At 34.1% G+C, this 14,217-nt stretch overlaps 1 protein-coding gene across 1 annotated transcript in view; it reads right to left on the minus strand.

Moving 5' to 3' along the window:
• The window catches only part of PCDH15 (protocadherin related 15), a 1,456,321-nt gene that overhangs the window by 662,222 nt on the left and 779,882 nt on the right, over positions 1–14,217 (minus strand). The window contains exon 4 of the mRNA XM_055118856.1: positions 7,403–7,521. Within this exon, the coding sequence (XP_054974831.1) occupies positions 7,403–7,493 (91 nt within the window). The 5' untranslated portion in view covers positions 7,494–7,521. The remainder of the gene's footprint in view (positions 1–7,402; positions 7,522–14,217) is intronic.

Genomic DNA, 14,217 nt, shown 5'->3' on the forward strand with positions numbered 1-14,217 from the left:
TTTTCTTCTCCTTTCTCTCTCTCTCTCTCTTTTCTCTCCCCTTTTGGCCATTATGTTTTGCAATACAGATACTGGGAGGCCATTATATGTTGTCCTTTTTTTCACTTTCAGCACACATCTCTCATCCAGAGGGATCCTTCCAACCATCATTGTCATAATGGTACCTTTTCTATCCAACTGCCCTCTCAACCAGCACTTGAGACAGGCTTCCCATGGACCAACTGTCATGCCCCTTGTTTCTACTGTCCTTGGGTGTTAGTCCATACTATTTGTGTATATATATAATATATATAAATATATACATATTTATATACATACATGTATATATTTATATATATATTTTATATATACACACATAGTATAGACTATACTATACTGTATAGTATATACAGTATATGGACTGTATGGACTATACAGTATAGTATAGTCCATACATACATATAGTATAGTATAGTCCATACAGTCCATATACTGTATATGGACTGTATATGGTACAGTCCATATACAGTATGGAAGGAAAGGAAGAAGTTAATAGTTAATCACTATTTGCAGATGACATGATACTTAAAAAAAATCCTCAAAACTCTACACAAATGCTCCTAGAAACTATAGAATTGTACAGTAAAGTGGCAAGTTATAAAATCAATACCAAAAGTTCAGGGCTTTCCTATATAATGAAATAATGAAAGAGAGAGAGAGTGATTAGAAAAACAATCCCGCTCACAACTATGCCTCAGAAAATCAAGTACCGGGGCTGGAGCAATAGCACAGTGGGTAGGGATTTTGCCTTGCACTCAGCTGACCCAGGTTCCATTTTCAGCATCCCATATGGTCCACTGAGAACCACCAGGGGTAATTCCTGACTGCAGAGCCAGGAGTAACCCCTGTGCATCACCAGGTGTGACCCAAAAAGCAAAAAAAAAAAAAGAGAGAGAGAGAGAAAGAAAATCAACCTTTGGATCAGCTTAACAAAGACATGAAGCACCTGAGCACCTGTTCAAAGAAATTTATAAAACACTACTTTAGGCAATAAGAGGGGACATGAGTAATTGAAAATATATACCCTGCTCATGGATTGGAAGAATTAATATCAAAATGGCAATATTTCCCAAAGCATTGTACAGATTCCATGCAGTCCTTACAAAGATACCTATAATTTTTTTAAAGAAATAGATAAAACAGTACTGAAATTCATATGGAACAAAAAAATATCCCCATAAATAGCTAAAGAAATCTTTGGGACAAAGAAGATGGGGGGCATCACCTTCTCCAACTTCAAACTGTACTACAAAGCAGCAATAATTAAAATAGCAAGTTACTGGAATAGAGAAAGACCCATAGACCAATGGAATAAAGTTGAATATACTGACACAGACCCTCATATATATGATCACTAATCTTTAACAAAGGAGCAAGAAACGTGAAGTGGAGCAAGAAAAGCTTCTTTAACAAGTCGTGCTTGGAAAATTGGACAGGTACTTGCAAAAAAATAATGAACTCTGACCCCTTTTAAATGGCAGTCACAAAAGTCAGAACAAAATGGATTAAAGACCTCAATATCATACCCGAATCCCTAAGGTACATGGAGGAAAAGGTAGGCAGAATCCTCCATGATATTGAAGCTAAAGGCATTTTTAAAGATGAGACACCAAGGACCAAGCAAATGAAAGCAAATGAAATAAATGGGACTACATTATGCTAAGAAGCTTCTGCACCTCAAAAGAAATGGTGACCAAGATACAGAGTTTTAAAACAGTTCTAATACATGCTTGGAAGATAATGAATATCTGAAAAATAGAATTTTAGATTTATAAAACATGTCTATTTCTGTAACACTGCACATTGGTACCATTTATATTATCACTGTCACTGTCACTGCTCATCGATTTACTCGAGTGGGCACCAGTAATGTACGTACCCATTGTGAGACTTGTTGTTACTGTTTTTGGCATATCAACTACACCACAGGTAGCTTACCAGGCTCTGCCATGTGGGCGAGATGCTCTCAGTAGCTTGCCAGGATCTTCAAGAGGGGTGGAGGAATCGAACCTGGGTCGGCTGCATGCAAGGCAAACGCTCTACCTGCTGCAAAACCGCTCCAGTTTATATTAGCTGGAAAGTTTGTGGAGCTAAGTATCATTTATTTTTAAGGCCTATAAAGAGGACACACATCTTGCCCCTAACAGTGTTTGAGTTTGTTGGATAGTAGTATTTTCTCTAAAATTTTGTGCTGAATATTATAATTTGAATGACACTATTTTGTGTTTAATTAGCATAAATCATTGAACTCTCTGATATGGACTCTGGATGCATGGATAAAAATGAAATAACTGGGATTAAGCACCAAATCATAGAATATGATTTGGTACTTAATGATCGTCTCATAACTTGCTTTAAATGGATTACATAAAAGCAAGCAAGAAAATAAATCTTGGAAGATGTACCCAAGCATTATAGTTTTATTTGAATCTGTAAACTCTTCGAGAAAAATATATAGCTATTATTAATTAAAAAATAAAAAAATATTTAAAATTGATTTATTAATTGGAAAATTAACAGATAATGTAAAAGCAGTCTACAGGTGCACAAAAGGAGCACAAAATACTCATTTATTAATAAATATAAGCTTACTTAAATGATACAAATTGATAGTGGGCAGTAATACAAAGATAAAACAATAAGTGAACATAGTTACCTGCCATATCTGTGCTAAACTGAAGTATAAGTTTCATAGTTTTTCTTTATGAGGTAACAGCCTCAGAAAGTGTGACTTGCTTTTTTCATTTTTTTTTTGGGGGGGGGAGGTGCATACTCAACTGTTCTCAAGGTTAACTCCTGGATTTGCTCAAGGATCACTCCTGATGGTGCTAGGGGACCTGATGGGGTCAAACAAAAACTAACCAGGTTTGGGCATGTTCAAATACCTTACCTGTTGTACTATCTCTTGCCCAAGAAAATGTAACTTTTTCGGGTTAAAAGACTCTGTTTATATAATTCATCCATTTGTGTTTTGTATCTGAGGATTCTGTTCATATTACAGATTTATGGTAATTTAGTAATTGTTCAAGAACAGTCAAGGACAAGACAAGACATTTAACTTCAAAGCTTAAACTGCCACGCTGAATTTTATGTCTATAAAAAAAAGATGTATGTAAAGTAATGATCTTAGAGCTGCAAAATATTCATTGTGCAAAAATAGCAAAATTTCATGATCCATTCATGTGTTGGGTGATGGGAGCTGGTACACTGGTGGTGGTTATGGTATCAAATTATGAACATAAGAAGCCAATATGTAAAGGTATTCCAATCCATAGACTCTCAATTAAAAATTAAATAAATATATATGTTGACCTACACATACTTCGGGAATCTTTCTCATACACATATTTGCATAAACATCACTTTAAGAAATAACATTTTCAAACTTTCCATATATTACAGGACATGTTTCTGTTAAGAAAACTTCCCTTGTGTTAAACAATTTCTTATCATCAAAATGGAAATTTGAAAATGTAGAGAAAATAGTAAAAATTAAAATAAAGTCTCATGACATTATCATGTCTGCACCTCCATCCCTTCCACTTATCACTCATTTATGAATTCAGCGAAATAAAAGCACAATCTCTTTGTCAGACTTAGATTATTCACAAAACCAAGAAATTTTTGTTCCACCTAACATACAATAAAACAGATGGCATTGCATCCAACAGGTTCCCAATCCCACACAATCAATTGGGGTTCAGGACACATGCCCCTGAGTCAAATAAACTTGTCTTCATAAGTAATGCAATTAACTATAATTAAAATATAAATCCAAATATTATTGTGTGACATGGAAGAAGGTATTACAAACCACAAATATATTATGGACATTAATTTTCTATCTCTTAACTAAACTCTGACGTTTTGCATTTAATATATTATGTAATATAATCAGTGATACACATTAATATTTTATTAGATCTAATATAGTCATCAAACAAGTGAAATGTTTATAATGGAATGGCTATCACAATATAATAGTCATATAATTAAATTGCCATCACTTACTTCTTTACTCATTCTAAAAATGATACAAGAAATTCAAATATTTTTAAAAACTCAAAACTTACTCAAAGTTTACAAATAGCAATTGTTATAAAATATTTTAAAATGATATATTGCAATATACCTTGATTAGGGTAAACTTCATGTGTTCAGGTAGTAATAGAACATTTCATTTCAGAAGAAGTGCTTACTAAATAAACAGTATCCATTTGATTTTTTTCTAACCCCTATGTCCAAGTAAGTAAATACTTGCAGAAACAAGGAAAATGTTCTTAATTAAGAAAAAGGCAGGTGGTGGAGCCATAGTTCAGTGAGTAGGGTGTTTGCCTTGCATGAAGCAGACCAGTGTTCAATCCCTATCACTCCATATGGTGTGCTAAGCCTACCAAGAGTGATCTCTGAACAGAGTCAGGACTAAGCTCTGAGCAGTAGAGGTGTACCTCCAATACCTTTCCCACAAGAAAGAAAAAGGCAGATTTTCATACTAATAGATTTGAAGTAATTATAATTTTTCTTTTAAATTTTTATCTATCTGAAATTCCTAACTACGTGAATAAATCAGTTGTCAACTATAATAATAGGTTAATCTATGGAAAAAGTTTTGTTTTAGTTTCTACTTTTTCTCTCTTGCTTCTGTGTTTATAACCATCACCTTATTCTTTAGTCTAGCTAGTTACCTTTATCAAGAAGTTCATAGAATATATTCCAGCTCCTTGTTTAGTGTTCCTGTCTGATGTTGCTTTGTTTTAGCTATGCTTTGTCAAATTCTGATTTCAATCCTGCTTAGCAAGGCTCATAATATTGATAGATTTAGAATATAATATACTTAAAAACATTTTTAATCATGTGTAATTAAGCTACTGAGGAAACGTGATGCCAAAAATCACTAATTGGGAACAAAAGAGAAAACGTCCATAGAGTACTAGAGGAAAACAGTATGGTCTTAGTTTGGGAGCATATAGGTATGGACAGAATGGTCAGAGCACTTAACAGTAAGAACTCTATAAAATGCTATAAAACCAAAACCCACTTCTTTGCCACAATATCTATCTCTCCATCTTCCTAAAAGTTGAGCCACTATAACTCCAAGAGAAGAGAACTGGGAATGATTTCTATTTGTGGCAATTGAAGAGTCACTCACTAAAGTGGTACTTTCAGGAATAATACTACACTATCACTTGAGTTCTAGTGTGTGGATTTCTAGTCTGTTTCAGAATGTAGACCTACTTGATGGCAAACTACCTGATAATTTTATTTTAGAGGCTAAAAGAGTACCTTTAGAAAAACAATCAAGAGCTATAATGAGCTTATTAAGAAAACCAATTTATAGCATTACAAGTTAAGTCAGGAGCAATTTCCACTGATAACCTAGTTTGCATTGTTCAAAGTATAGGGGTTTCGAGTGTCTAATGACTAATGAATGCAGCATCAGGAAAATTTGCCTGCTCTATGAAAGTAATAAATATGAATAAAAAGAAAATGCTCTGTAATTTTAAACAATATAAGACTGGGGATGTGGATCAGTGATAGAATCCATGCCTTGAATGTGTGCAGCCCTGAGTTGGATCCCTGCAACTGTAAATGTATAAATCAAAACATTTATTGGTTATGTATTACTTGGAAATAATTAAAAATGCATTAGTTGGGTGTTTGGGAAAATAAATAAAATGCATTACTTAATATAGTATCATGTTCTCCTAAGCTTCATTTATGACACATATGCTTGTGTGAATGTAAGTATATATACATAATTTGTAGACTTTTACATTTAAAATTTAGGTTTAGATTGAAGATTTACAATTTTTATAAATAACAAAAATAAACATTAAATTCAGGTATACTAAAATGCTAGTATAAGTAATGAAATATTTGATAGAAAACTAAATGTTTGATTTTATGAAAATGCTTACAACTGTAACTTTCTATAAATTGAAAGAGATATAATTGTTTTTGACTATGGTAGACTGGGAATATATTAACATGTACATAATTAAAACACAATTATGATAAAGTCAAATTAACTTGCTCATCTTCAGATCATTCAATTTATCCAAGCTAAGCATTAAATAATGCATTATTTACTACTACCAGGAGCTATTAAGAGCTGAGCAATGATAAGATGACAACTTACCTCTATTCTCAATATGAAAAACAAATATAGACTAAAATTTAATAATATAAAATATATGGTTTCTTTCAATAGAAAACTTCTGGGTGGAGAACATTGTCTAGCATTTTCTTCTATTAAATTTAAAGCATTATACGTATATAACAATTTAAAGTGCATATATTTATAAAGCATACATATTCATTTATGTTCAAAGACAAATACCTCCAATTCTGAAAAAATTCTAAAACAATCTAACTGGACTTTAAATAGCTTGATGACAAATGTACGTTCTAACGTGACTTGGCTTCAACTAAGAAAAACCTCACCAACGCTAAAGACCAAATCTTTTACAAGATTTTTTTGTTTTGAGGAGGTCTTTTTGATTTTTGTTTTTTTGTTCACATCAAGCTGTGCTCAGGGCTTATTCCTGGCTCTAAACTCAAGGATTACTCCTGGCAGGCTCAGAGGACCAAAGCAAGTGATTGGAATCAAACCTAGTTTGGCAGCATTTGAGGGAAATGGGTTACCCTCTATACTATTTCTCCAGATCCTTAGAAAAGATATTTAAAATTTTATTTTTATTTATATATTTAGTTATTTTGGTTTTTGGGTCACACCCAGCGATGCACAGGGGTCACTCCTGGCTCATGCACTCAGGAATTACTTTTGGCAGTGCTCGAGGGACCATATGGGATGCTGGGATTCAAACCCGGGTCGGCCGTGTGCAAGGCAAACGCCCTACCTGCTGTGCTATTGCTCCAGCCCCTAAAATTTTATTTTTAAATAGAAGATTAAATATTTCAATACCCAATTAAACCTTAAAGAAACACAATCAATGGTCATGAGTTAAGCTTATTGATATAAATTATATAAATATAAATGATACAGATATCTATCAGAAAAGTTTGTGTCAAAAGTAGACACTAGAAAAAATATTGGTATGACTTCAGGGTTTAATATATAGAACTTCATGTTTATTTTATAGCATTTAAGCTTTCTCTCATGGTAATGATTTAATGTTCAAAAATAGATCTTGAGCTGTATTTTCAATCAACTGCAATTCTCACTGAGAAAAAAGTACATCAGGCACCTCTTCTGTGAGATTGTTTCAATGAAAGGACCTAAATGTGCAGTGCTACCAACTTTTAAAATTAACTATAAGTTAACATTATTCATTTTGGTGGTGTTCCATTTCTCACTTCAAGCAAACATTCTGGCTGAAGATCAGATTAAAAGCAGCCTTACCATCATCATACTGGCCCATGCAGACTGCCAAGAGAGAGCCTAAAACAATCCCTGAAGCTATGCACTTCCAAAGACAAAACTGCTGTAACATCTTCTGTCAAATTCCACTCAGGATTGATCTGAAATAACAAGAAGAAGAAAGAAACATTTGACAAGTTCATTAATCTGTTATAAGCAAACAACTGTCACAGCACAGAACAGCTTTAATGTCTTCATAGTTAATTACCTGTGCCACGATATTCTTTAACAAAGTAACAGACTTGTTTAACGCAGGGGAACTCTTTATCTACAAGAATTTGCAGACAAGTATTCTCCAAGGAAAGATAACTTTTCTGGTTTTTTTTTCAGTTTGCAAATGAGTACACTGAGAATTTAACACTGGAAATATCAGAACCATGCCCTTTTGTATATTGAGACCCTCTGAGTGAATCAAATGTTAATCAACTTTAGTTACTAAATGTCTCATGTCTGTAGAATGTTGCAGTTACATAGGATATATAGAATGAGGCAGTATATGATTTGAGATGGTAAAATAGTATTATTATCCGATGAGAAAATTCCAATGGATATTTGTTTTAGACAGTAATGTAAGAAGAATTCATCGTGAAAATGTTAGTTCCATTTTTATAAGATGATGAAAATAATAACTAGGCTAAATAAGCTTGTTCATATACCACGAATATTTCTCACATCTATGTTTTTGGAGGATGCATTTGGAGGACTTCTATTCTAATTTGTTCTCCCCTACCACTTCATCCCCCCATTCTCACTGTAAGTAAATGAATTGGATGAGATAGAGGTATCTGGTAAATTTTATTTTATTTATTTTTTATTTTTGCTTTTTGGGTCTCACCTGGTGATGTACAGGGGTTACTCCTGGCTCTGCACTCAGGAATTACTCCTGGTGGTGCTCAGGGGACCCTATGGGATGCTGGGCATCGAACCCAAGTTGGCCGCGTGCAAAGCAAATGCCCTACCTGATGTGCTATCAGTAGCTGGTAAATTTTATGGGAAGAAAGATGTTCTTGGTATCTTTGTAAACTGAAGACATTTTTCATATAAAATTCTCAAAATAACTCTGATGGTAGTGCATGGTATAACATTACATGGAAACTTGGATTTGAGAATTGTAACTTGAGTGCCTGAGGAGGTAAGGAGACATGGTGGGGGGAGGAGGAGGTAAAGAGAGAAGGCAGGGGCAAGAGAAAGAGGAAAACGAGAGAGGGAGAGGGGAGCTGATGAATGCTGAGATAAACTGTATTTTCTGGGTTTATCTGTTTTTCTTTTCTTTTTTGGGTGAAGGGAAGCACAGCAGGCAGTGCTCAGAGGCTACTTCCAGATTTGCTCTGACTTGTGGGTGCAGGGTTGCTCCTGAAAATGCTCAGAGAATTATTAAGGTCTGGAGATTGGACCTGAGTCAGGTGTGTTCAAGGCAAAATGCCTTAACCTTATGCTTCCTCTACAGAGATATTATACAATTTTCTGAAGATACATGCTAGTGTTTAACCTCTGCCACTAGGTAAGATGTGGGGATGCAAGCAACCAGTGTTTTCTCATACTTTCTGATTTTCTAGGCAATGACAGACATGCAAATATAAATGTATGATTGCTCAGTGTTTAGATAACTGTAGCTGGACAATATACTTATTGTCCAATTATAGACTGAATTATAGACTGAATTATAGACAATTATAGACTGAATCCTTCTGGCAGGACATACTGTTCTGAAGTCCTGTGGTTTATGATATCTGCCCATTCTTCTCACAATTACACTACCTGAAAATAGTTCATTACAATGTACAAAAACAATATAATTATATTTCAGGTACATTTTTCACTCCTACCTGTGGTGTATTTGATATGCCAAAAGCAGTAACAAGTCTCAAAATGGAGACGTTACTAGTGCCCGTTCGAGCAAATCAATAAGCAATGGGATGACAGTTATACAGTGATACATTTTTCACTCATCTCACTTTAAACTTCGCTGTCAATCATGTAAAGTTATAACTGCACATGTAAATATATCTAGTTTGCTTTAAATTTTTATCCAAGTATAATTTATTTTTTCACTCATAGCAACAAATACCTTACAGTTCAAAGATCATTATTTAATCCCACACATTTTTGAATGCAAACTAATCATCCTGTGGTGTTTGTTTTTAATCTGAAATAGTAAAAGTTCCTTCCTTTTTACCTGGTCTTCATACATTTTTCCCCTAATTGGTAAAAAAAATCTCAGCTTTTGTTTATGTATTTTATTCTCACAGATGGTCTTATGAGAATCCAATCATTGGATCACTGTCACTGTCACTGTCATTCCGTTACTCATCGATTTGTTCAAGCAGGCAACAGTAACATCTCCATTTTGAGACCCGTTGTTACTATTTTTGGCATATTAAATACACCACAGGTAGCTTGCCAGGCTCTGCTGTGCGGGCGAGATACTCTGGGTAGCTTGCCAGGCTCTCTGAGAGGGGCGGAGGAATCAAACCTGGGTTGGCCACATGCAAGGCAAATGCCTTACCGCTGTGCTATCGGTCCAGCCCCAATTATTGGATATCAAGAGGAAATAACAATAAACTCCCACAGGATGAAGAAAAATAAAAGCTAGCAAGGGCATTACTGTATAAATCAGTGTTTCAGAGTATGGCTTTATTTGAAATTAAGCACGTCACTTTACTGGTTATATGACTTTGAGTAAACTAAATAGTATCTCTTTTTCACTTTCTCACATTTCAAATCATAACTATGGAGATAAAATAGCACCTATGAATAAGTTATTTTGAGAATTTAGAACACAAATGGCTATAAACATATGTTAGATGAGTACTGCCAAAGAAGTGAATATAGCTGACTATGAGTATTTTGACTCAAGATATAAAGCATCATAAAGTTACTTAAATTTACATTTTCTTAATCAAACAGCATGATCTATAAAGTAGGTGACTCTGTGGAGAAAAATAAAACTCATGGTTCAAGGTTACAAACTGGCGTGTGCCTGAATAGCTGTTGAACATCTGTCAACCTAAAGTCTAACTTACTTCAATCTAATTAACAACAGAAAACAGTATCTATCTTCATAGTAGTCCATGGACTGGCAGTGACAATCACTGCGTAAAACACTGATTTTCAGCCTTTCTATAACTGTTGACTGGTAGTAGAAAATCAATGTTACAGACTATGGTAAACCCAATGCAATGTCATTCCTTTGGCTCAGTTCAGTTTTAGTGAACCTATGTGAGTTTCAGTCTGAAGATATAGAGATATTTTCCAATTGCATAAAAATCCTTGTTATACAAATTCTTTTTATAAAGTGAGAGAATTTTTTCAGGCCACAACTTTTGGACTTAAAAATAAAATAGTTTTTCCCTACAATCTAAATAAACTTCACATAGGGTTATTTTCTATTGAATTCTAGAGATAAAAATGCCAGTAGGTTAGAAAAAGAGAGATAGTACAGGAATAATTAACTTCCACGGAAAATGCCAGATTCAATTTTCAGCACCTTATTGTCTCTAGGTCATTCTCTGGTTCAGACATGGAGGTGTCCAAGCATCATCTTTGCAAGATGCTGATCTCCAGCACTATGGGTAGAAAGTTGCCTTCCATCCTTTCTGCCCTTATTTAGGACCACAGCCCTGGTTTGCTGAATAACAAATAGGAAGATGCCACAGGTTTCCCAAGCACTACTTGGGACCCCTCTGCCCAAACAGCAATATGGTAGTATCTGCTAGTATTTGCACCTTGCAAAGAAACCAGCTCGCTAATCCACAGAAACTGTGAAACAATCAGTGTAGCTATTTTAAGTAACCAAATTCATATGGTAATTTAGTTTAACAATAAAAAATAAATATATGGGAGGATCTGATGAAAAATGTGTGTATGTAAAATATCAATTAGTTTTAGGGCCTGTACTGAATTTTCAAATGATATGTGATAGGGGAAGATAGGAAAGAAAGAGGGAAATAAAACTGAAAAGAATGTCGCACAGAGTGAATACTGTTTCAGTAAAATGAAGTCTGAGGAACTTTAAGCACCAGGGTATGACGAATCATATTTCTACAAATTACCTGTGACCAGGCACTCATGAAATTCTGATACATAAACACTATTTTCCTAGTATTATATCATAAAAGTATTTATTAACATCAAAATTTGGTTTATTAATGTTAAAATATTGGTTTAATGAATTGGTTTATTTTCTTGAATTTATAGTTATGTTCTTATATAACATTTACTTTCTAGATGAACTAAAATATATTAATACAGTTTTAATATTTAAATCTAAACATCCAATCTTTTATTCTAAACTATAATTGAATTATATGTCTATGCTATAATAACAATAGAAGTAATAATAACATAGAAAAATGCATGTCATGAAATAAAAGTAGGATGCACAAACATGGTTCCAAGCTATTTAGTTACTAAGAACTATCCTTAATTATAACTGGAACATAAACTAGATAAATAATCAATGCAAGTTATTGTTGTTTTGGACTGTAGAAATATAAGTATACATCCATTTAATCAACTTCTATTTACACAATGATGTCTGTATTAGAATAGTCTGAATTTCAAAATGAAGAACTCTATTATATTTAAAAATTATATTCTCTGCAGTGCAAACAAGAAATTAAATTTAAAACCTAAGATGCTGACATTTAAAATTTTATTTATTTATGAATTTTTGCTTTAGTTTTAGAGCCATATTTGGCAGTGTAAGTGATCACATTTGTCAGTGCTTAAGGGACTATATATGGTGCTGGGAATCAAAATTTTGGTTAGCCACATGCATGGCAGGTACCCTATCCACTATACTATCTCTTGGCCCTACTTACTTATTTTTCAAATATTATTATCACACAAAATACATTTCTATGAAAAATCTTATCTTACCTCTCACTTTTTTTTTCATTTTTTTTATTAGTGAATCAACGTGAGACAAAGTTACAGACCTACAGGTTTTCATGCTTACATTCAGTCATACAATGATCGAGCACCCATCCCTCCACTAGTGCCCATTTTCCACCACTAATGGTCCCAGCATCCCTCCCACCACCCCCACCCTGCCCCCTTCACCCCACCCTGCCTCTGTGGCAGGGCATTCCCATTTGCTTGCTCTCTCTTCTTGGGTGTTGTGGTTTGTTACAGTTACCTCTCACTTTAATTGAAAAATACATTCTAGAATTTTGGATTGGAACAGCAGCATAGCAGGTAGGGTGTTCGCCTTACACTCGGCCAAGCCAGGTTCTATTCCTCCATCCCTCTCGGAGAGCCCGGCAATCTACCAAGAGTATCCCACCTGCACAACAGAGTCTGAAAAACTCCCTGTGGTGTATTTGATATACTAAAAACAGTAACAAGTCTAATAATTGTTACATTACTGGTGCCCAATCGAGCTAATTGATGAACAATGGGATGACAGTGCTACAGTTCTAGAGTTTAGTCACATTATGTTATTTGCTTTTTCCTTGGCAAATGATTGGCAGGAAAGAAGATTTTTAAATAATAGTTTCTTATTTGTGTTGCAGATTTAAAAATAAAAAAAATTAATAAGTTCTCTCACTGTCACTCTCATCCCATTGCTCATTGATTTGCTCAAGCGGGCAACAGTAACGTCTCTACTGTGAGACTTGTTACTGTTTTTGGCATATTGAATACGCCACAGGGAGCTTGCCAGGCTCTGCCGTGCAGGCGAGATACTTTCGGTAGCTTGCTGGGCTCTCTGGGAGGGGCAGAGGAATAAAACCCGGGTCGGCCGTGTGCAAGGCAAACACCCTACCCGCTGTGCTATTGCTCCAGCCCTCATGAGTTCTAATTTTAAGAAATAATTACAGTGCCTAATGAAATGTCACATAGTAGTCTTTAAAATTTTAACTGGTTCTAGATCTGCCCTCATTAAAACATCAAAAATCAGTAAAGCATGCCATCTTATCACATATAGTTAGAAGTTGTAGAAAATACAGTTTACAACACTTATATGATGATTTAGATAAACTCACAAGAGTTACACTATTTGAGAAACTGTCTTTTAATTTAAAAGTACTCATATTAGCCTTAATAGTATTAAACATAAAACTGATAAACCAAAAGCAACTAACTAAAACTACTTTAGTTATTGTATAATATATACTATATTTGCAAATATATGTGTAAATTCTTACTCTCTATATATAATAAATATATAGTTTATACCATATTTAATGTGAAAAATAACAGGATGTCTAATTGCTATTTTGATATTTAAAATCAAGTAACACTACATTCATCTGCCATTGTCCCTCTTTTTATTATGATGTACCATATAAATTGACACCTACTGTAGGAATTATTTATAGTTCATATTTTATGCATTGTAAATAGGGATAAAACAATCATGTGGCTATGAGGTGCAGTCTAATTTTTTTTTTCCTTTTGGAATAGGGATCTCAAGCAATTCTCAAATTTCTGCCAGCATGACAACTGCAGTACTTGAAGGCCTTCATGACTATACCTGGCGGTGTTTTATGGCCAGGTAGAGCAGAGAATTAAACTCAAGGGTCTCATACATGCAAAGTGTATTCTCTAGAACTTTGAACTATTTCTGTGATACCCCTAGATAACATATTTTATGCATTACTTGCATGGAAATTGCAAGAATTTTTAGGTAAGATCCTTATATGACTGATTGGGGAACTACTTATAAGTTTTGAATTGGAAATTCTTTAAACAACTAAATGTATTTCATACTAATAGTATTAAAGATGACTATTTCATTCAAAATATAGTAATTTATTGCTTCACTAATGTTTTTAATCGAATTGGGAAAAATA

Source organism: Sorex araneus, chromosome 11 (genome assembly GCF_027595985.1).
Source record: "Sorex araneus isolate mSorAra2 chromosome 11, mSorAra2.pri, whole genome shotgun sequence".
Taxonomy (NCBI): Eukaryota; Metazoa; Chordata; class Mammalia; order Eulipotyphla; family Soricidae; genus Sorex; species Sorex araneus.